At 39.3% G+C, this 24940-nt stretch overlaps 1 protein-coding gene and 1 long non-coding RNA gene across 3 annotated transcripts in view; one reads left to right on the forward strand and one right to left on the reverse strand.

The window, feature by feature from the left end:
* PLGRKT (plasminogen receptor with a C-terminal lysine) overlaps nt 1-14193 on the forward strand; it is a 42854-nt gene extending 28661 nt beyond the window's left edge. For both annotated transcript variants that reach the window (XM_019463730.2, XM_019463731.2), the window contains exons 4-6: nt 9324-9454; nt 10032-10141; nt 13898-14193. In XM_019463730.2, the coding sequence (XP_019319275.1) occupies nt 9324-9454; nt 10032-10141; nt 13898-14019 (363 nt within the window). In that variant the 3' untranslated portion in view covers nt 14020-14193. The remainder of the gene's footprint in view (nt 1-9323; nt 9455-10031; nt 10142-13897) is intronic.
* Nucleotides 1-24940, reverse strand: part of LOC128778546 (uncharacterized) — a 77056-nt gene that overhangs the window by 39939 nt on the left and 12177 nt on the right. The window contains exon 2 of the long non-coding RNA XR_008424114.1: nt 19-163. This is a non-coding gene — a long non-coding RNA (uncharacterized LOC128778546). The remainder of the gene's footprint in view (nt 1-18; nt 164-24940) is intronic.

The following is a 24940-nucleotide window of genomic DNA, read 5'->3' on the forward strand; positions in this document are numbered from 1 at the left end:
ACATATGTCGTGACTCACCTAGGTCACAGGGCTGGGAAGAGATGAGTGGAGTCCCACCTAGAAAACTGTAGGAGGCCAGGCTGACCAAAGCTGGGAGGGGCTGCAGCAGACAACAAGGTTAGGACATCCTGGGGCACAGATATGGTCTGAAGGACCTGGAAAACTGAGCAGAGAGGCAAAAATAGAAGCATTAGAAGTTTTCGAGGAGGGGAGCACCAGGGTCAGAATCGATATTTACAAATAATCAATCTTACAATTCTGTATCTATTTTCTAGGCAAATAATGGCAACTAACTTTTATTTAACCCTTATTAAAGCTCTGCTCTAGACCTCTGCATGTATTTGCTCATTGAATACTTATAACAACTCTAAAAGGTAGGCACTGTCATTTGCTCCATTTTACAGATGAGAAAACTGAGGCGCAGAAAGATGCAAGAACTCACCAAAATCCAGACAGCTTGCAAGTGATGGAACTAGGCTTCCCTGGCAGGCAGCCTGGCCCTGGTGTCTACTGTGGCCTCTGTGCCACAGTGCTTTTGTTAATAGATATATACCGCAGTCTAGACATATAAGGCTAGCAGGGGAGGCAGCAAGAATGGAGAAAAGGGGAAATTTTGAAAGAAAAGTGGGTGGGATTTCTGGACTAACTAGAACTTGGGGGGAATAAGAAGGGGAGTAAGTTGAAAATGAAATAAAAGTTTTCATTCCCCTGGGAGAATCACGGCGCCTCTGAGGAAGACAAGGAGCTGGTCTGAAGGAACCACCATGGAAATGCAGGTGGTGTTGAATTCAGGGTAGTGCCAGGAATGCTAGAGAGATGGCTGCAGCTGGCAGCATTGCTCAGTGAGTAGACAGCACTCCGGAAAGAGATGTGAGGGCCTCCTGCAAAGATAAACTCTCAAGTCAGGAAAACAGAAACTCTCCAGGGAAGAGAGAGCGAAGAAAGGAAAAGAGTAAGTCTCTAAATCTAGGTAACCACCAAGGACAGGAGATGAGAGGAAACAGCAAGACAAAGAGGCTAACACATACCAGTGCCCTTGGCGCACCAGCCCTTGCAAATACACCGTGGGATTTAGGAGAGCAGCCCTGTAAGGCAGCTAATGTTGCTCCTGGAGACAGAGGAATTTGAGTTAAGGCATTCAGGGGTCTTTCCCACAATCACACAGCAAGTAAGTGATGTAACTGGAATGTGAACCTAGTCCATGCAATCCCAAAGTCTATCTCTTTCCATAAACAAAAATGTGTGGAAAGGGGAAAATGCCCGACACAGGTGAAGGCTGGTGGCTGGTGTCTAGGACAAGGGTGGCAGGACACAAAGCCCTAGAGGTGAAACAGAATAGGATTTTAAAAGGCTACATCATGTCTAGGAACTAAAGAGCCAGTGGAAGTTTTTCAGCAGGAAAGTAATATAAGAATCGTTTTAAGACAAGAATATAAACAAATATAAAAAGACAAGTATTAAAAAAGGGACAGGTTGGGGAAGAAACTAGGACCAGAGAACACAGATGGCGGTAACGCTGTACTTTTTTTGATGAGTAATGATGCTCTGGGCTGGAGCTGGAACAAAGGCAGCACGGAAGAAAGAGACTGGATTCAGGAGGTATGCAGAGATATTACGGTAAGACCTGCCCATCCCTCTCCCAGGGGAGGTCCCCAGAAGGCAGCTGGAAATAGGATCTACCACTGAAAAGAGTTGTAGGATGGAGATTTAGAATTCAGAAGTCATCAGGAAGAGATGGTATCACCAGGAACTGGAAGACCAAGAGAAGATGACCAAGCAGGAAATTCTGGGGGCAAAGTAAACAAATAGAGGATTTGAAGGACCGTTTCTGGAAAAGGCTCCAGTGCTCATCTGCTCTTACGAGTTTCCTTTTCCTTTTGTATCCTGTCTACAGAAGGGGAGCAGGTCTTGACCTTTCAGAACTTCCGTTGCTCCCTGTTCTGCCCTCATCTCGAGCACAGACACTATTTTCCTTACAAAGCCATGGGCTGGCTTTGTTCTCTCTCAGGGAGAGATCCCAGAGCCCCAAACCCATGCCTGTGCAACAGGACAGGGGAGGTCACATCTCAAAGAAATGTTTAGACAGTCAAGTCTGCAGACCCTGGTCATTATTCGGAAGTGGTGGTGGCTACTGGTTCTCTGAGAAATCCGCCGTGGCACTGACAAGGGCGTCTTGTAAGGACCATGAAATGCTCACATTCAGAGAGTGGTAGTTACCGAAATCACTGAGGAGAGGGGAGCATGAAATGCTGGTAAGAAATTGGAGGCAGTGAGTTGTTGAGGTTCTTTCAAAGAGATTTAAACAGAATATTCAGGTCAGTCTGTATCCCAGGTCAATTGAGAGCTTTATGCAATCTTTCTAAAATTATGGCATCAAATATATGGAAAGCTAAAGGTTTTTCAGATGATGATCACATACCCTGCCATTCACCCCTATTTTCTATACTGACTTGATACTTCAGTATACTTAACAGTAGACTGAAAATTTGGACTTTGGGACAGGCAGGTCTGGGTTAGAATCCCAGGTCTGCTATTTAATAACTGAGGCCACAGGGGAAATCACTCAAACTTTGAACCTCAGTTTCCTCAACTGTAAACTAGATAATACCTCCTGTGGCCGTTAATATTGACTGGATTGTTTAACTTCTGTTCCATTCCAACTCCCTTATCAAGTGCCTGTGGATACAACAGAGGCTGGAAAAGTCAAAGGCAAGTTTCCCAGACTCCCTTGCAGCTGGGTTTCATATCTAACCTAGTTCTGCCAGGTAGGGCATGCCTGAGGGAGACTCTGGAGGTAGATGTGGGCAGTGTAAAGCTCCAAGAAGACACTGGATCTTCTAGTAACCACTGTAGAAGTGACTGGTATTTTGGGAATGTGGAGGTGGAGTTTCAGCATTTGGACCCAAGTATGTGACAGGAGACAGTAGCTGTGGGGTTCCCCCAGAAAAGTCCCATGTTCTGGCCGAGCATTCTCCTGGTTGTGTTGTTCCTGACAATACAGAATGCAAACTGATTTTCCCTGCTCCCCCAGAAATTCTTAAGCTGCGAGATACCCTGCAATAATTGTCATTTTGTTTAAACTACTAGTTGGAATGGATTCCCTTTTTTTCAACTCATAGACCAACCTCGTAGAGTTTTGTGGGAAAGGCAATGTATGTAAACGAGTACAGTGCTTAGCACCTCATGAGCCACGTTACTATTATTAGCGAATCGTATATCCTCAATCGTATGTCACAATTAGCAAATCAGTGTCCACAATGAAGTAAAAATAAGCATCCTGCAATTTCTTAAGGATTTTCTGATTTTATTTTTTGAAACATATTTTGGTTCTAAGATTCTTAGTTCTACGTATTATAGAGGTTTTAGTTTTGTGCACAGTTAGGATCAACAAAGTGAAACATTAATTATCAAACTAAGAAATATGTCCTCTTTAAAATGAGGAAAACCAGGATAAAAGAAAACGCCCATATTGTTTTTTACTTAAGTTGTGGAATTGTCTTCAATTTCAGTACCAGACACAGTTAGGAGTGATCTTAAAAGACTTTTAGACAATGGCTGAGAAGGTCAAAGGTCTTTTGTTCTTTCCCAGGCTCTGCTTATCTTGTTAGCATCTTCTGATCTCATTGGGGAGATTCCATTTATTTTGGAATCCATAACTTAACATAAAAGGTTTTTGCCAAACTTGCATTCTTATCTTTTATTTAGGGAGACCTTACTGTTTTCAAACATTTGAGAGGAAGAATGGATTTAATTGTGTTTAATCTTTATTGGAAGATATGTAACAAGATGCTGTAAGCAAAGCTTTTAAGCTTCTAAATACTACTGTGATTTTGTTTATGTTCAGTTACTTTCATAAGTCATTGACCAAAAAAATAGTTTTTTTTTGTAAAAAACTTGAATTTATTACTCATTTTCCTTTCTGGATTCTCCCCAAACTATTTACTGGATGTTGAGCATTTAAAATATCTGTAGAGCAGGGCACCTGGGTGGCTCAGTCAGTTGACTCTTGATTTCAGCTCAGGTCATGATCTCATAGTTCCTGGTTTTGAGCCCCACATTGGACTCTGAAACAACAGTGCAGAGCCTGCTTAGGATTCTCTGTCTCCCTCTCTCTCTGCCCCTCCCCTGCTCATTCTCTCTCTCTCTCTCTCTCAAAATAAATAAACTTAAAATATATCTATCGGTAGAGCCAATTAAAGATAAATCTACTTGTTACAGTTTTCATTACAGATGCTTCATGTTAGCAATCTTAGTTTATGTTCTATTTATCTGAAATTCTGATTTTGCTTTTAGTTTAGGGGGTATCAATGATGTCTCTGTTAATTTAACAAAGGCCCCGACGAATATGAAATATTTTCAATTCTGATAAAAAAAAAAAACTTCTTTTGTGACAGGACACAGAATTCTTTTTGGCATTGCCCAATTAAGGAAATAAAAACACAACTTTTCTGTTACTTGGGACTATATTATGCATAAGTTAAAAGGCCACTGGAAACTAAAAAGACAGAAGTAACTGAATTTTTTCAAGATTGGTCTAATTATTTCTCAAAAATAGAAAAGGCTTCAATGGAAAAAAATGCAATGAAAATAATTTATAGGACAATGTCATTGCCTTCTTTGAGCTCTGAAAATATTTTCTGCATCCAAGTGAAATTTAATCACTTTATTATTGTATTAAGGGGAAACTTGCATTAAGTGGTCTGTGGAACTTTATGTAATTGTCCCTTCTGAAACTCAAGAGATTGATAAATTACTGAGGTCAGTAATTTTGTGACTGTTCTTAATATTTTTTAAACAAAGAGGGGTGCCTGGGTGGCTCAATTGGTTAAGTGTCTGACTCTTGATTTCAGTTCAGGTCATGATCTCACGGTTCGTGGGACTGAGCCCCTGCAGCTGGCTCCTCTCTGGCAGTCCAGAGTTGGCTTGGGACTCTCTCTCTCCTCTTTCCCTGCTCATGTGCTCTCTAAATAAATAAATAGATAGATAAAGCTTAAATATATATTTTTATATAAAATATAAAATATATTTTATTAAATTATTTAAATATAACAATTAAATATATTAATATGTTAAATATATATTTATTTAAAAATATATATGTATAATATAAATATATATATAAACACAGAAACTGAAGAATTAAAATACACAAGAGGGGGTTGCCTGGGGTAGCCCAGTCAGTTGAGCGACCGACTTGATTTCAGCTCAGGTCATGATCTCACTGTCGTGAGATGGAGCCCCGTGTCCAGCTCTGTGCTGGGCATGGGGCCTGCTTGAGAGTCTCTCTTTCTCTGTCCCTCCCACACTTGCCCATGCACTCTCTCTCTAAAATAAATAAATTAATTAAAATTAAATAAAATACACAAGAAAGAGCAGATATAACAGTTTTATGAATGTAGTCAGGATATGGTTTCTACTACTATGTACAATTAAAAAATTTTTTTTGATGTTTATTTATTTTTGATAGGGAGAGAGAGACAGAGTCAGAGCATGAGTGGAAGAGGGGCCGCAAGAGAGGGAGACACAGAATCCGAAGCAGCTTCCAGGGCCTGATCTGTCAGCACAAAGCCTAACGTGGGGCTCAAACCCACAAACGTGAGATCATGGCCTGAACTGAAGTCAGACACTTAGCCGACTGAGCCACCCAGGTGCCCCTATTACAATTATTTTTAATAGGCTAGTTCCCTTTTATTATGTTCTCTTTAAAATGAATTGTGGTTCTATAACTGTTAAACTAGTATCACATAAACCTATAAGAACATTAGAGTCTGAAATCATAAGAAGTAACATTCTAATTTCAAATTGTTTTGTAAAGCAATACCAAAAATAAGAGACAAAAAAACCCCTATTATTATAAAAAGATCTAAAATTCTTTTAAAATAGGATGAAGAATTTTACATTTATGATTTGGGTTAAAAACTGCTAAGGAGGGGTGCCTGGGTGGCTCAGTCAGTTAAGCATCCAACTTCAGCTCAGGTCATTATCTCACGGTTCGTGGGTTCAAGCCCTGCATCGGGCTCTGTGCTGACAGCTCAGAGCCTGGAGCCTATTTCAGATTCTGTCTCTCCCTCTCTCTCTGCCCCTTCCCTACTCACGCTCTGTCTCTATCTCTCAAAAATAAACAATAAAAAAAAATTATTTTAATTAAAAAAACTGCTAAGGAAACTTACTGTACATGTTCTCTTTTTCTCGTATTTCTTATGTGTCAATATTTGGGGAAGAAGGGTGAAAATGAATGTACATTTATTTACATGATGCCTATTATTGGTAAATTAATAGAATTATCCCTTATGGCTGCTGAAAAAGTTTGTTAATAAAATTCATTAATTAATTTGAAGTTTGAAATGTATTTAGATCTAGGCCTATGATTTTAAGCATAATTTATGAAGCATGAGATAATTAATAAACTTAATTGGTAATTAAAATTATAGCTCAGTGATGTCTTTCATCAGGAATTTTTTTGCCCACAGAGAGGGTATGCATAGATTTTTTTTTAATGCTAGGCTCAGAGTTTATTGTAGATACACAGTCTTACTGATTATCACAATTTATGATATACAGAGATGAATGCCTCTATTCTTATTAGAAGAGACACATAAAATAAGATTTGTTCATAACCATTTTTAAAATAAACTTAAATTTTAGAACAGCTTTAGTTTTATAGAAAAAGAGGACAGGGGCGCCTGGGTGGCTCAGTCAGTTAAGCGTCTGACTCTTGGTTTCAGCTCAGGTCATGGTCACACGGTTTTGTGAGTTTGAGCCCTGCATCCAGCTCCGCTCTGACAGTGCAGAGCCTGCTTGGGATTTTCTCTCTCTCTCTCGCTCTCTCTGCCTCCCCCACTCATACTGTCCATCTCTCTCAAAATACATAAACTTAAAAAAAAAAAAGAGGACAGGGTTCTTGAATACCCCATACTTAGTATACTCTACAGTTAATATCTAACATTATTTTAACTGTCACAACTAAGAAATTAACATTGGTATATCACTATTAAATAAATTCCATATTCAAATTTCATTAGTTTTTCCCTAATTTCCTTTTCTGTCCCACGATCCCATCCAGGATGCTTCATTACTGCATACAATGCGATTCACTCTTTGGGCGTGAAGTTTCAAGGTCTTTGGCAAATGCAGTGTCACCTTTCCACCACGACAGTGCCATACAGATTAGTTCCACCAACCTTACAAAGCCCTCTGTTCCCAATCTGTTGAGAATTCCCAGAGGATCAGTTTTCAGACTGATATTTCAGCTTGATCTTTGGTTGGGAAAACCTAGGCTGTGAGTTTTTTCAGGCAGTGGTTCTCAATCCTAGCTGCACACTGGAATTACCTGGCAACCTTTAAAAAATATTAATGACTGGTCCTCACTCCAGATCCTAGTTTCACTGGTCCGGGGTGTGGGCCTGGGCATTGGGATTTTGAAAAGTTCCCGAGAGGCTCACAATGTGCAGGTACGATTCAGAACCACTGATCTTGTGTTCATCTGTTTCATGATTGGATTCAGCTGCATTTTGATAACAACACAAATGATTAATTGATGCATCTACATCACTTTGGGGGGGGATACTATGAACTATCATGTAAGTTTTTGAATAAGTAATATAGCAAGGATGCATTTCACATGCTAACTAATCATGTACACAAAACACTCTGGCTGGAGGAGGCTTTTCTGCTGTTATTTCCTGTTTGATCAACCTGGGCAGCTCCAGGTTATTTCCTCGAAGGGTATTCAGCCATGTTTCAGGTTGGCTTGGCCATCATCTCTGGACTCTAGGATGCTGCTATTCCCCTGACATCCAGCCACTTTCCCTACCCAGCACATGGTTTATGGCCCCTGCCTGAGTGTCTGTTAAGGAGTCCCCAGGCTCTAGGTTTTGTGGACTATCTGGTAAGCCCAGACCTGCCTTCAATTGTCAGCTACCTTCTATGACCCTCTTCAGGTTGACACAGGAACCCTGCAAACATTCTCCATACCCCCTGGCGGCTGAGGGAGACTGAGTGGCCTCTCTCAGGTCTGCTCTAAGCCTAGATCTGCCTTGCAACCATTTCTGCTCCACTTCAGTTGTCCCTTGCCAGAATTCCCAACAGAAGATAGGCCCACAGGTGCACTCTGGGGATCCCCAAACCCTAAATCCATCACAACCCTCCAGAGTTTCAACCCCTAAGAGGGGCCAAGGAGCCAAGCCCCATCTTTAAATCTAAAATCTCCCTTTCTTCTTCTAGTTCCTTCTTACAGTAGAAAGGCAGCAAGAAGGGAAAACGGAGTCACGTTATTTCCCATTCCTTCCCACCCTATGGTTTACATCATGAATTCTATGCTTGCTGTCCTCTATATTCTGCTAATGATACACAGTGCCAAGATTTTAGAATTTAAAAAACAACTTTTATCTCTCAAGAATCTGACTTTCTTGGGGTGCCTGGATGGCTCAGTCGGTTAAGCATCCGACTTCAGCTCAGGTCATGATTTCACGGTTCGTGGGCTTGAGCCCCATGTTCAGCTCTGTGCTGACAGCTCAGGAGCTGCTTTGGATCCTGGGTCTCCCGCTCTCTCTGCCCCTCTCCCACTCCCACTCTGTCTCTTGCTCTCAAAAATAAATAATGAAAACATTTTTAAAAAAAGAATCTGAATTTCTCAAAATAATGGGCTGTCAGACAGTTGCTTCTCTTGTGTTTTCTAAATATCCCTTCAGAAATCCAGTCTCCTTTTGTGCTCTGGGCTGTATATGCTTTCTGCTCCAATGAAGCGGAAGACACTGACTAAAGTGACAAAGCACTTGAGGCAAAAAGAAGATTATGGCAAAGAAAAATCTCTATTGATGTCTTAGAGTAAAACCCCTCTACAATCATATCATAAAATGATATGGACCTGCTACATCAAGTGAATGTCAATTTGCAGCCAGATAAATTTGGAAAGAAAAATGATTTCAATGCAATTTCTAATAATGGCCAATAAGATGTACTTGCATTTAAAAGCACATAGATCTTTCCTCACAAGTGACAGAATAGGCTGAACATATATTTTAGGGTTGAATAAAAGTTCCAGATCACATGCATTCAAGACCTGAGGACACAGAAGAAGAATATCATATCCAGTCTGTATATATATTCCAGGAAGATTTCACTGCCAAGGTGACAGCTGTGGATAGCTGTCCAGAGGAACTTCAGTCAAAGTCTATTGAGATTAAAAAAAAAAAAAAAAAAAAAAAAAAAAAGACGAATAAAAACAAATGAAGAATGAAAATCCCTTGGAAGAGCAGATTATTAACTCTGTGCTCCAAATCAAAAGATGAGTAACCAGACTTTGCTATTTGTTTCTTCCTCAGCTGGAAAGACAGCTAATGATGCAGAATGAAATGAGAGAAAGGCAGATGGCTTTGCAGATTGCTTGGTCTCGAGAATTCCTCAAATATTTTGGAACTTTTTTTGGCATTGCAGCCATCTCTTTAACAGCTGGGTATGTTTGCTATTTACTTTAAACTTGTCTTAAGTAATTTACTTATTTTTTCTTTTGACATTACATATCATTATCAAGTTGACCAAGATAGGACTTTGTTGCAAATAGTGTATACGTAAAAACAGTAACCCCTTATAGCTTAGTCCTTGGAGATAACTGTAGAACCAGGGTAGAAATAGTTAATTCTACCTCTAGTGTCTCAGATTTCTTCTATCCTTTTCTCCATTTTATAAGTTACAAGACTGACTTAATACCAAGATAGAAGAAGTCCTCTGCTAATTTATCTCCACAATCCATAAGGGGGATATAGCAATACTTAACCATTTTTTAAATGATTAATCTGAGCCTCAATGTCAAATAAAGACGAGCAAGTCATAGACTCTGCTCTTGAGAATTGCAGACTCTGGGGAGAGGTTGTGGGTAAGAAAATTCTATTTCTGTAAAATACTCAAACGTACTAACTACCTTCTAAAATGGAGGACATTCGTCCAAAAGCAGGTAATTTTTTTTCATTGAGTATGGAGATAAGTATTTACATGCCATTCTTGATATTTATTCTTTTTTGTTCTTGAACCAGAGCAATAAGAAGGAAGAAGCCAGCCTTCCTCTTCCCTATCATTCCATTAGGCTTTGTCTTCACCTACCAGTATGACTTAGGATATGGAACCCTTCTCCAAAGAATGAAAGGTCAGTTTTTGATAAAGCAGAGTCTATTTCTGATTCATCTTCTGGTTCAAGGATCCTCTCCTTATGATCCCTTCATTTATGGGCATTTTGACAAGACCCCTCTCTGAGCTTCCAATGACCAACATATCTGCTGCCTCTCATAGCAGTGTGCTAGAGTCAACTCATACCAGCTCACGTGAACTATCAAATTTTCAGGAATTTGTAAGCTGGTTGTTAAATACAGTCATTATTAAAAATTAAATTATATAAACTTATAATTAAATAAATTACAAAAATAATATTAAATTCTATTAAAAACAATGGTAATATATACTCAACTTACCAGTTTTTCATTATTTTACTATTATCAGTACTCCTAAGTTATGTGTATCTATTTTATGTGTATCTACTGTATCTGCATGGCAGAAATGCAGATACAATAGACAGACACAATAAGATACAGATACAACCCTGACTTCAGTGGCATCCCATTGGTAGCCTGAAGTTGGTCATGGTGGGAATATTTACACATGGAAATCTGCAAACACCAAATCAAGGCTTGACTTACTATTTTGTTGATTGTCTAAGCCAGGGGTTGGCAAACTATGGCCTGCAGGCTGGCCACATGTTTTTGCAAATAAAGTTTTATTAAAACACAGACATGCCCATTGATTTCTGAATTGTCTGTGGATATATTCCCATTACCACAACAGAGCTGAGTGGCTGCAATAGAGACATAAGGTCCCACAAGCCTAAAATATTTACTGTCTGGCCCTTTTAAGAAAGCTTGCCAACATGGTCTAGACTGAAGGAAGTGAAGAAGAAAATGTTAATACTGTAGATTGTGCTTAAATGTTTGTTGTGTCAATGGCTATTACACTGTGACTAGCACAAACAGTTGAGGAAATATTCTCCCAACATTTAAAAACTGTTATCTGAAAAATAAATAAATAAATAAATAAATAAATAAAGTAAAATAAAATAAAAACTGTTATGCGATTCAGCTAAGTTGTTTACATCATTCTCAAACAAATAACATTCCAACATATGTTATTGTTTCCACTTTTGTCCTACTCATTAGTATAAATGAAAATACCAACAAATATTCATGTTGGAATTATACTCTCTCATCAATTACAACTATAGATTAGCTATGAATATAATATTTCAGGAAAAAAACAATAAAAACATTCTGAGAATCAATTTGCTATGGGAAATTTATGATAAAGTATACAGAACATTTTATTATTTTTTTATAAATTGTGTGCTACATTTATTTTATATAAGTAAAATTTATAATAAACTTCATATAATAAACTTCATAATAAACTTACATGCTTTTTTTTTTCCGGGAGAGCTGGTTGTTAAATAATCACCAGCACCATGCTGTTCGCACAGAACTTTGGATTTTATTGCCCTAGAAAATAGCACTGCCACTGTCCCTTCTTCTTGAGCCTTTGACCCAGAGCATATTGGAAACAGTGCTTTCCCAAGCCTTTCCTCTCATGGGCTCTGTGGGCACATCACTGTCTCTCAAGCTCTGTGGGGACTGATTTGGTACAGGAAGGGAAGAAGTATAGACTCCTTTGCAGGTATTGGAATCAGGGAGTAGAACTTCTCTTTCCCAAGCCTAGAGAGATACAAGGGTTATATGTTCTTAAAAATTCCCATTTGAAGATGGAAATACATTTTCCACACAAAAACTCTGCAAAAATGTTCCTTGGGGTCAAGCATTATTGGTATCATATCATAGTTCAGCTATATTGTGGGCTAAATAGTTTTTTGTTGATGGCCTAGAAATTTCTTGATTGCATTATTACTATGGGAAAATGCATTAAACACTGACCTACAAATTAAATTCTGGAGTGCAATCTCATTTTATGCAGGAGACTAACTACACAACTGATGTACCAATGTTAAAGCTCATTTCAATAACCTACTCAGTTTCATGCTACTCATCTGCTTAAGAATTCATTAGTCTGATTTTGCAAGATGAGGAGCTCTGGAGATAGATGGTAGGGATGCCTGCGCAGCATTATGAATGTTTTTAATACCACTGAACTGTAGACTCAACATGGTTAAGACAGTAAATATTATATGTATTTTACCACCATAAAAAAGAATGGGGGGGAAAACTCACTAGTCTTGAGTTCAATTGTTTCATTGTTTATATGGACATTAGAATTCTTAGCGCCTCATAAAAATTAATATGTACTATTAAATGTCAAGCCTGTTACACAGCATTCACTTGATCATATTACTAATAGAGAACAAGTTTATTTTCTAAGAACACTGTGATTGTATGTTTGGGAAGTAATTTTATTACGGGTCCATCAGAATCCACAGAACATATAATTTTAAAATTTCAAGACACACTGTCGGAATTTCCTGTTTAAAAAATATATATAGGGGCACATGGGCAGCTCGGTCAGCTCTTCTCAGCTCAGGTCTTGATCTTACGGTTGTGAGTTAGAGCCCCATGTTGGGCTCCTCTAATCTACCAGGAAATGTGCCATCTTCGAAAGTTTAGGTTATAACATTTAGCCCTGTTAACTAGTGATGACCCAATATATACAACCCTTGTTTGACTGAATTTATCATCAGCCTTTCTGCAAACACATGGTGAGAATTTGCAGTATGTGAGGCCCTATCACATGGAAACATCTAGTATGTCATCAAAGGCTTGTCTAATTACATATAATTTATAATGATTTTTACTTACTACTTAAGACAGAGGCAAAAAAAAAAAGATGTTTGCCGATGGTTGAAACATTATAATTTGAAAATTGTAAGCCCACCCTCTTGGGCCTGGGGTACAAATAAACTGTGTGCTAAAATAGAGGTACTTAAAGGAAACATTTGCCTTCATTCCCAAGGAAAGTTTATAGAATGTCAACAATGTAGATTATAATTTTTTTAATCTTGCTAATTAGTCTTCAACTGGGCCCAAGACAGTACTAGCTGTTATTTGAAAGAGGAATTGTTTATAAAAATGTATATTCTTGGGAAGCCTGGGTGGCTCAGTTGGTTAGGCGTCCAACTTCGGCTCAGGTCCTGATCTCACTGCTTGTGAGTTTGAGCCCCACCTAGGGCTCTGTGCTGACAGCTCAGAGCCTGGAGCCTGCTTCAGATTCTGTGTCTCCCTCTCTCTCTGCCCCTCCCCTGCTCACGCTCTGTCTCGCTTTCTCTCCCTCTCTCAAATATAAAAAATAAAACATTAAAAAAAAATTTTTAATGTATATTCTTGTGTGTATGTATGTATACAGACTAAAGAACATTTAATATTATTTTGGGTATAAGTGGTTTCAGGTAAAAGATTAGCTTTTCTGAAAAAGTAGAATTTTAATAAGCTTTATTTTCTCTTATGTGTGTCACTTACATATTAAGGGCAATATAGCAAAGACTTTTTGGCTTCTCCATCCCAAACCCCTCCAAACACAACTAAGGCTTACCATCCTGACTTTCCTTCAAGGGATTAAGTATTACATGTGGTATTCTTTTTCTTTTACATTTTAAAATGCTGTCTTCTATCAAGTAAAATCTATGGCATATCATTTATCTCTGAGTCTTCAGAATTCCTTTCCTCCCAAAGGAAAGAATGGCCTTCCTTTGGGAGTTTCCTTCCCCTAAGGACAATGGGTGAAACATGTGAATGTGAGATTTAGGGGCATGCCTCCAACACTGTTACAGCTTGTCATTGCGATATAGCAATTTGGCCTTCTCACAAAACACTAATGGCCATTTTGTCACCTTGCATATTTCTGTACTTTATTTAAGGTGAAGCTGAGAACATACTGGAAACAGAAAAGAGTAAGTTGCAGCTGCCGAAAGGAATGATCACTTTCGAAAGCCTTGAAAAAGCCAGAAGGGAACAGAGTAAATTCTTCGTAGACAAATGAAATTATGTTTACCCACTGAATCTCAAAACACATCATTGTTGACTTGAATCATGGTTTTTACAATTTTTAGATGCTTGAGATTTTGATATAATGGATTTTATTTTAAAATATTAAAATGCAAGATGGGTTTTGTTAAATGATTTTAAAATAATATTTATAACATTCAACACAAAATTATGGAGGTACTCTAAATAACTTATTTCCTATATATGTGTGTATTACAAATATCTAAATGTATAATTAATAAATTATGTTGTTTTGAATTTCTGGAAGCAAATGTCCTGCTGCTCTCATTTCTCTGTCACACATGTTCCCTATCACATTTCTCTCCCACCAATACTTCTTTTATTTGGATTTGTCGACTGTCCTGTCTCTACATGATAGAAAACAACTAATGTTAATGACTAACATGAATATTGTACTTATTATGGCCACTTATTTTTTTGCATATATTATTGTAATCATCCCAACAATCCCATAAAGCAGGCATCATTTTACGGCTGTGGAAACTAAGACACAGAGAACTTAAATTACTTGCCTAGAGCCATATATAGACTTGAACCTAAATGGTTTGGCTCCAGTGAATATGCTCTAAAAGGCCTTGAAAAGGTTAGACCTTTAACACATTCTTGCCAAGCGAAGACAGCTGTGAAAGACAAAAGGTAAACACAGTCAAATGATGATTCAGGACAGAGCTGCTAAAGAGGTGGCAATGAGGGGAGGTTGATTAGGATCCTACCTTTTTACTTCCACTCACCAGGAAACCTATACTCATAAGATAACCCTATTTAGCCCCATTCCTACAGTTGCAAACCCTACATATAATAGAATAGTTACAAAGATATTTCCTGATACCTACTCTGTATCAAGCACTATTGTAGGCCCTAGGGTTACATGAGTGAATGAACAGACAAGGTTGGTGCATCTCAGGCAAAGGAATGTGTTCTAGTAAGGGGTGGAAGAACTGAGGAAAGGAACAAACAAACATGGAGAGGGGCGCCTGGGTGGCGCAGTCGGTTAAGCGTCCGACTTCAGCCAGGTCACGATCTCGCGGTCCGTGAGTTCGAGCCCCGCGTCAGGCTCTGGGCTGATGGCTGGGAGCCTGGAGCCTGTTTCCGATTCTGTGTCTCCCTCTCTCTCTGCTCCTCCCCTGTTCATGCTCTGTCTCTCTCTGTCCCAAAAATAAATTAAAAACGTTGAAAAAAAAATTAAAAAAAAAAACAAAAAAAACAAAAAAATGGAGATAAACAAGACCATTTCTGATGGTGATGAATGCTCCAGTAGAAATAAAACAGGATAACAGAGTGATTGGGAGCATGTGGGGAGGGGGGGACTATGGATCTGGGACAGTAGGAACTGCCTCTCTACAGAGGTAACGTTTGGGCTGATACTTGAATGGTGAATTAACCGGTCCTGTGAAGAGCAGCTAGGGGGACAGGGAAAGGATCTCAGCAAAGGGAAGAGCCAGAGGAAAAACTCTGAGACCTGGCATGGCCAAAGAATAGAAAGGCCAAGCAGAATAGGAGGAGATGAAATCTGAAGGGGGAACACAAGCCATTGTTATAAACAATAGTCATTATACTCAAGCAACTGACCACATATCAACATATGGTTCTGACAGAATCATAGTTGTAGAGAACGTTGGGTGAGGTCTTAAAGGATGCACTGAAGTTCTCCATGAAGATAAGGAGGTGCAGAACAATGACATGCTGGGCAGAAGAAGAGGCTTGATTAAAGGCAAGACAGGATGTCACTTCCAGGGATTTGCTGCTGGTTCGATTTGCCTAGGCTGGGGGGTTCCTCCTGTGAGGGACGTGTTAAGAAATGCACTTGGAGGCACAGATTATCTCTGGAATGGCTTTGGGTTTAAGGAATCTGCATCCTGAGAGTAATGGGCATGAAATATCTGCACTGGGTTTTACTGGAATTAGTCACTATAGGGGGAAGATCCCAGAGCCCATGCAATGAAGAACGGCAATAGTCCACCCGAGTACTGGCCAGGGCCTGAACTAAGGCTGTGGCTTTGAGCATAGGTTCAGGAAAGTGACACAGAAGAATAGCAAAACTGGGAAACTAGTTTGAGTTTGTGGAGGGAGAAGAAAGTAAGTTCTCTTCATTGAATCATTAGCATGGATTTCCTGGAGGACATGGGAAAGTAGTGATTAGGAGGCACACTGGTGGTCTAAAGGATACTTAACATCTAGCACTGGTTCATAGACCATGCCAGAATCTGGAATTGCATTTCTTTTACCTTAAATTCAATCATTCTGTCCGAACATTCCTGACACGGTCTAGCCAGGGCCCACCGAGAATGGGCTTAAGTGTCCTGCAAAGACTGACTGGCTAAAGACCTTACACAAGATGTGTGTCAGTGTGCAACATATCAGGCTGGGGTCCCTCTGGACCACCAGGACATTCATTTGTATTGGCCTCTCACCCTGGCATTAACCCTGAGTTCGTTAGTAATTATTACTCAATAGAGCCTCTGCTAAACACACACACACTCACATTTTTGTTTGTGCCTATTGTGAGGCAAAAATCAAAGCAGAGCTATTAAATAAAGGCTTTGCAATTCAACTGTATTAAAATATATTCCAATTGTCTTTTGTATTACTGATTATCCAATGCTTTTCCCCTTATTATTAAACATAATAATATTTATATTATGAAATATAATAACATTTATAATTGAAAGGACAAACATTTTTGCTCTGACACTCGAGCTGTTAGCCATTTATGTTAATACTTGCATTAATTACTATTATTATTATTATTAAATTCTGATTACCAACTAGACATCTGACATTTCTTTTTTTTTGAATTTTCTAATGTTTTTTTATGTTTGAGAGAGAGCATGAGCTGGGAAGGGGCAGAGAGAAAGGGAGACAGAGGATCTGAAGTGGGCTCTGAGTTGACAGCAGAGAGCCCGATGCAGGGCTCAAACTCACAAATTGTGAGATTGTGACCTGAGCCAAAGTTGGACGCTCAACCAACTGAGCCATTCAGGTACCCCTAGACATCTAACATTTCTAAATACTGAACATGATGTGGTCTTTGTTCAGGTAGCTTATATTTACAGATCTTTGTGATATTACAAGAAGAATAAGGAAATTGTTGTAAGAAAATATATTAGAAGAAAAATAAGAAACTAAGGTCTGATTATAAGCAAAGATTTAGAGATTTGAATAAGGGTAACCTCACCCAGTGTCTTTTCAGTGATTAGAAACAAAGCTGGGGAAAATCTCATCCCTATCCTATGTGGCTGTTCATCTTCCCCCAAGACACTGCAGACCTAACCAAAGCAATGCAGAGATTCCCTCACCTTCACGTGGAGGTTAAGTCGTGGTGGGAAGGAAATAAATACGGGCCCCAAAATTTTCTGCACCAGAATGACCCTTATTGGAAATCAAATCACTTTATAATAATAAAATAATATAATAGCAAAAACAGTTTATAAAATCACAGTACTTAGCCATTTTGAACGTTTTTAACTCATATTTAAATGAGAGAACTGGGGACTAAAATTACAGTCACTAAAATTACAAATAAACTAAGTTTATATGATATTATACCCAACTCAGTTTGTGTTTGGGGGTAAAACTGAAGGGTCCTTTATGGTCCAGTACCTAACTTCACTTTGTAAAGATTATAAAAGTGTCCTAAATCTACTGAAAACAGTTTTAATGACAAATACTGAAGTTATTGTCCAGATGTTAAAAAGAGAAGACCCTTGGAAATGGTCTACTATAAGCTCCCATTTTCACATTTTCTCAAGAAAATGGAGGCTTTTTGTGATTTACCTAAAATTCCACATCTGGTAATGGTAGTTTGTACTAAAATGTTGGTGTTTTGAATTCCTGGCAGGATTCTCCCTGACTCTGAAAGAACAGTGACAATGAAAGTCAAAATCAAAAATATGCTTCTATAATATCATAGATACTCAGTCTCAGAGCCTTAGAAGAGGGGATTAGAAGGGCAGGGTTTAGGGCACCTGGATGGCTCAGTTGGTTAAGCATCCAACTTTGGCTTAGGTCATGATCTCATGGTTCGTGGGTTCAGACCCTGCGTCGGGCTCTGTGCTGACAGCTCGGAGCCTGGAGCCTGTTTCGGATTCTGTGTCTCCCTCTCTCTCTGCCCCTTCCCCGTTCATGCTCTGTCTGTCTCAAGAACAAATAAGCATTTTTAAAAAAATTTTAAAAAAAAAGAAGGGCAGGGTTTAGAAGAAGATGAGGAGGGAGCAGACTCAAATTACAAAGAATAATCTACAACCAATGTAATCTGAATGTGAGCAATCTGAAATTCATAATATATTTTATAGACTTTGACAATTTAATACACGCATGGTCAAAGGTTATATTCTAGAGACACTAGCCAGAACCTAGATAGTGTTTCTGCTCCACTGTTCTGGGAAAGGAACAAACTCTTGCTGGGAAAATATTATTAAATAAAGTCCACTAGCCAGGGATCACACTATCTCTTGGCCTTGGAGTGTGTTTGTTCTGCAAGAGGGTTGGAAATATTCCTTAGGTTTGGCCTTGTGGATGCCTACAGGGGATTTCAGGAATACCTGCATTCTACCAACTGTACAATTTGCAGAAAGTAGATTCTAGTATTCAGGGATGACTACTTAGCATCTCTGATGATTTTTCTACTGGTAACTTTGGAATTTATGAAGACTGGAGCAGTGCTTGGCCTGCAGGTGCACCAGGAAGCCCAGACTGACTAGGGGCGGGGGAGAGAAAGTGAGAAAGGCCTAGAAAATAAGAAGGCCAAAAAAAATGAGTAGTCTTCATGAAGGGATAAAGCTGACTCAAATGCCCCTCATAGTAAACAGCACAAAAATGGCTGCCAGGGGAGCCACTGGTAGGGGGAGTTGAGCCCCTCAGGGACCAAAGTCACCTGTGGGATTCTCTTGCAGCCCAGTTTATTTTGCTGTGCTAACTTGTTCCTCTGGCCACTTGGAAGACAGTAAGAAATGTGGCTGGACAGGACAAATTCATCATGACTGCTGATAAAGGTAACTGGAAACCTAGGTCACTGATAAAGACTCAATGGTGCTGCTAAGTCTCAGGTTTAGATGACATTTCTGGTTCAAATTTTTCTGTCCACAGGTGTCACAGGATTGAATGATGGATTGCTAACCTCAGTTTATTTATTTTTTTCTTGGAGGACTTCCATTATGGCTAGCAGCACTCTGTGGATGTTTTCTGCTCTGCCTGGATGTGAGGGATAGGCAGACACTGACCCTGAGTTGGTATTAGGATTTCATTTGGTGTTAGAAGAACAGAGTTCAGGATGTGTCCACAATGAATTCATGTCCTAGAAAGGATTGGCAATCTGGGATTCTGGTTTGGTGAAGGTTTCAAAAAACTAGAAGGAAACAGTTGTTGAATACATGTGAAAGTCAATGGATCAGAGATACTAGTATACATTGAAATGTGTTAAGGGAGGTCTGTGAAAAGCTGTCAGAATGTCAGGATAATACGATTGGGATTTGAGGAATACAGGTGTTTTTTTTCCTTCTCTTCATACCATCCCCACACCATTAATTTACTGCTGATGAAGATGTGACTTGAGTAGAAGATAGAACTACTTGGTGAATTCTATTCACCAAGGTGATTTTGAAAAGAGAGCGAGCTTGCTAGGGACCCAATATAGGTTAAAATACTCGACAAGTTCACATCTTCTTAAATTACTCCAGAGAAAAGTTGGCCTCTGGAATGCTTTCTTTTCCTCTTCAAGGATCTAAAACTTTTGAAAGGCTTCCAACTAATGCTACCTATTTCAAACTAGAAACAACAAAAAGACACTTGGGTTTTGAATAGAGTTTGAGCCTATGGATGGTTATGTCTCTGAATTCAATAACCACGGACTACGGACAGAGTACCGGACTGATCTTCCAGCCAGTTTCCTTGTCTGATCTGGAAGCTTAGGACAAGGCTGCCATCTCTGAAACAGCCTGAAAATCTAAGTAGGCAGGTAAAGGGGGTTCTGTTCAACTTCTAACTTTAGTAAGTTCTCTTCAGCAATTCAAGCAGAGACATCAATTTCCTACTAGGATTGTTTTAGGAAAAGAAAAAATTCAAATAGCCTCATGGGTGATGGATAAGACATTCCATTCTCCCTCCCATTTCTTTTTCCTCAGAGATAATCACTTTTATCTCTTTTAGCTGTCTCAGTATAGGATCTCCCTGAAGCAAATTTTGCAATAGTGCCTTGAGCAAGTCATTTACTTGGGCACATAATCCCAGAAACTCTGGTGGGGAATTGGTGGAGTAAGATAGGACAGAGAAAAAAGCTAGTAAATGAAATCTTACCCAGGAAGTTACCTCTGTGGGCAACTTAACCCTGCTGGGGAACTCTGAGAAATGGTTCAGAATAACCCCTTCACCCAGAGTTATCTGACCCCAGAAATGCAAGAGCTGGGGTATAAAAACCTACTTTTGAGTTCATTGGTGGAGGGCTGTTCCCAGTCCATTATCTTTCCAGCACTTAGGGTGTTTTGGCAAAGTGGGCGCTGGAGGCCAGAAAACCTGGAGGCAAGAGATGCAGGTGCTACAAATTGGAAGTCAGATCAACTTAAACTGAAATGGCATATTCATATTTTAATTCATATTTTAATACCAACAGTGTAACTTTAACTTTACATCTCTAAGTGACGTTCCAGTGTAGCTATCTCCTAATGTTCCCAACTTTTTAAAAATATAATTTCTTGACACATCATACAAATCATGAGGAATTGCTTTCACCTCTCCCACCTTATACCGTCTCACCTCTCCCACCTTATACCGTCTCGATACCACACACTTGCACCCTTCCCAATGATTGACCCGTCTTTCCAATACTCTTATGTGATCGTTTTGTTAGATCAATGTTCAGGGCTTACATTGTGATGATGACGAACACTTAGCAAAACTGTGCCACGTAGTAAAATATACTACGTTCTCTCTCTTGTTTGGCATCCTGCTTTTCTGGAATTAGTAAGTCTAGTTGTTTCATGTGCTTAATGTTCGATATATTTATCACTTCTGTGGCCATGAACTCTTAGTCAGTTTCTCCCAAGATGTCCATTCACATCAGTTAGTCTATCAGTATCTCCTTCTTGAACAAACTTGCAGACTCCTGACCTGCTCCCACCTGGACTGTTTTCCCTCTACACCTGGTACTCAGCTCTCCCTTCACCTATGGTAGGGGTTCTCTTCTCCTTATTCCTGTGTTGCATCTTTTGTTTCCTATACCCTATGTTGTGCTCCTTCATTTGCTGGAACTCATCCTCCTATAGCTTTCCGAGAAAGGGTAAATGGAGGAAACCTGTTAAGACCTTACGTATCTAAACTTAACAGTTCTTTTTTTCAAATTTTTTTAACGTTTATTTATTTTTTGAGAGAGAGAGAGACAGAGTATGAGCAGGGGAGGGGCAGAGAGAGACAAGGAGATACAGAATCTGAAGCAGGCTCCAGGCTCCGAGCTGTCAGCACAGAGCCCAATGCGGGGCTCAAACTCACAAGCTGTGAGATCATGACCCGAGCCGAAGTCAGATGCTTAACTGACTGAACCACCCAGGTGTCCCTTAACAGTTCTTTTCTGATGCTTGATTGATGCCTTGACTGGGCACAGAAATTCCTGGTTGTTAGTAATTTTCCATCAGTATTCCTAAGAGATCACCTCATTTTCTTTTTGCACTTCTCAGTCTGTTTGTCGATATCCTGAGCTGGGAAGCCTTCCATCACAGATCCCCCTCTTTACCCTGCTTGAGCTCCGACCACATGTGTTGGGCCACTCATCACATAGACAGATGTGCTCCTCACCCACTCACCCCACTCACCTGCCCCACTGGGCAGAAGCCATCCTTAGCCAGTCAGGCCCACACACCTCTCACTAGGCCACCTTCCCTTCCTTGATGCCCCCAGTGTGGATGGCCTCCTTCACTCCTCTGAGCCACCACTGGACACCTCCTTTGCTCTGCCCTTCCTGATGGCTTTAGCATGGAATTATTCAGAAAGAGAAGGGAAGAAGAATGAAAGAACTGAATTTTAACATCTGTCATTTAATTTATATATTCAGAATTTTTGAAACAAAATTACTTTTAGATTTTATGTTAATGATGTTGATTTTATCGGCTAGATCCTTTGTTTTGAATATTTTGAGAGAGACAGAGAGCATGGGTATGAGTGGGGGACAGGCAGAGAGAGGGAGAGAGAGAACATCAAGCAGGCTCTGCACTGTCAGTGCAGAGCCCTATGTAGGGCTCGATCTCATAACGGTGAAATCATGACCTGAGCCAAAAGCAACAGTCAGGTGCTCAACTGACTGAGCCACCCAGGCACCCCTAGGCTAGATCCTTTTATTTAGAATTTGGATAGAGAGGTTTTCACTAAAGAGTATTTGTGTTTATTGGAGAAAAGTATCCCAGTGAGTTGTTTTGGCAATGTCAGTGAGCAGAGAGTAGGATTCTAAGGCCAAAGCAACCAAGGAACAAAACCCCTGGTAACCATGGAACCCCGTCCTCAATAGAATAGGACTGAGTCCTGGGCCATCAACCAGTTTCTATATGAGGTGTAGACACTTTGGAGAAGTGTATTGGCTCCTGAAATATTTACATATCTACTACTCTGCCAGTTAATTGAGAACTTGAGTCTAAACACCAGCATTAAAGCAATATATTTTATAACTCACCAAAATATACTGTTACGTTCAATATGCCAGACCATTAGCCTCATAAATTTATTAAAGCAACCACCATTTCAGCATTTATAATTGCTTGAATAATTCTAACAGTAGTTTTTAATAGCATATAATTTTAGTTATAAATGAGACTGTTCTGTTGCCTTAGTCCAGGGATTCTTAACCTCACTACATTTGGGGCCAGATAACTCTTTGTGGTAGGGGGCTGTTCCATCTTTGTAGGATGTTTACCAGCATTCCTGGGCTCTGCCCACTAGTCGTCAATAGCAAACCTCCTCTATCTTGGTTGGACCATCAAAGATGTCTCCAAATTATCCTTAGCTGAGAACCATTGCCTTGAATTGACAGTTCAATCATTTAGACTCTCTTTTTTTTTTAAGTGTATTTCTTTATTTTGAGAGAGAAAGAGAGTGAGGGCGGAGCAGAGAGAGAGGTGGGGAGAGAGAGAATCCCAAGCAGGCTCCAAGTGAAGAGCCCAACACAGGGCTCAAATTCATGAACCATGAGATCATGACCCGAGCTGAAATCAAGACTAGGACGCTTGGACCGACTGGGCCACCCAGATGTCCCTAGACTCTCTTTTATCTTTGTTGTAAATGTATATTTTTTCCCTTAACAGTGATGAATAACCATTACTGTTTAGCTTTCCAGGTATACAAAATTAACAGATGACTACTAAAAGATAGCCAGTGATGCTAGGAGCATAAAATGTCAATTTAAAAGGTACTTAGCTTATATTACAACATTTCCACTATTGGGTGTAACCTGATTGTTGAGTGGGCAAAACGAAATCATGTTTACAAAGTTTCTCAGGAAACTGTAGTCAGTATCCAAGTGTTAACAGCCCAAGCTTTGCAGACTGAGTCTCAGTTTGAACCCTTCACTCCAGTGCTCACCAGACCTGAACATGTAACTGAACTTCTGTTCTTCTATCACTCAATTTTAGTTTGGTGATACTAATATTACTCAGCTCAGAGGTTGCTGAGAGTGATAAAATGAGATAATGCAGACAAAGTATTTGGCAGATAATAGGCATTCAATATTTCCTAATACTACTGTCCTATGTCCAACGCGTATTCCATGTCTGTTGCTGTTTTCACTCTAGTCTATAACTTGATGAGTTCTAATTGACAAAGGACAAGCATACAGCTGACTGCAAGCCCTTCTCTGTTTATCAATTAACTGTATACCCTATTTGTCAGAGAACTGACTATTCATTTTCTATGGACACAATGAACATATTTGAGAAATAAAACTAGAGAAAGTGATTTGGTCGGGGGCTATATTTGATAGGTGCATTTAGATGACACTTCATTAAAAAAAGGAATAAAAATTCAAATAACATTTAGTTATGCATTAAACAAATGATATTTATTGAAAAGAATAAAACTGAAACCAGGGCTGTAGAAAATCCAGAATTATCTGAGTTATCTGGACCTATAGACAAGAAAACCTGAAAGCAGGAAAACAGGGTTTTCAGAGAAAACTGTGCCTTCTAGGGAAGTGGTCCTACGTATTCAAAACAGCTGATTACTGGGTCAGATTCATTCATTCTCTGGAAGCAAGAAAGAAGATACGAAGAAGGTCTCTTCATTCATTGTAATTAAATGAGCAGATATTCTACACACACCAAACAGCAGGAAAAGCACCCTCATCAAAAATCAGTCAGTCACTTGTTAGAAACCACTGAATCATAGATGAAGAGAGCTCACAATAATACAGAGGCATAGAACTTGCCCTAGATTTTTCATCAGTTTTCTTCTCCACTAGTCAGCTTAGTTCAGAATGATTTCTTTTGTCAAATGCTTTTGGGCATCACCTTTACTTTTCAAAAAAAAAAAAAAAAAAAAAAAAGAATCACATCTACCAGTCAATATTAACCAAGAAAAAAAGTAGAATTAAACAAACTTCACTTTATTTATTTTTTTTTTACATGAACTAAAATTTTAATAATCACTGATGTGGTAGAGTATATTAATATTTTTGCCAAATACTCTTGTGGCCAGGATGAAATTCCTTTTCAGGACTGTCCTTTCCTTTATTTTTATATATGAAATTTATTGTCAAATTGGTTTCCATACAACACCCAGTGCTCATCCCAAAAGGTGCCCTCCTCAATACCCATCACCCACCCTCCCCACCCTCCCACCCCCCATCAACCCTCACAAACTTCACTATATAAGAAGGGCAATTTGCAATTCTGTTCAACATTGTTTCCATAAAAATAATACTCCTT

Source organism: Panthera pardus, unplaced genomic scaffold (assembly GCF_024362965.1).
Source record: "Panthera pardus isolate Hobbes unplaced genomic scaffold, ASM2436296v1 HiC_scaffold_20, whole genome shotgun sequence".
NCBI lineage: Eukaryota > Metazoa > Chordata > Mammalia > Carnivora > Felidae > Panthera > Panthera pardus.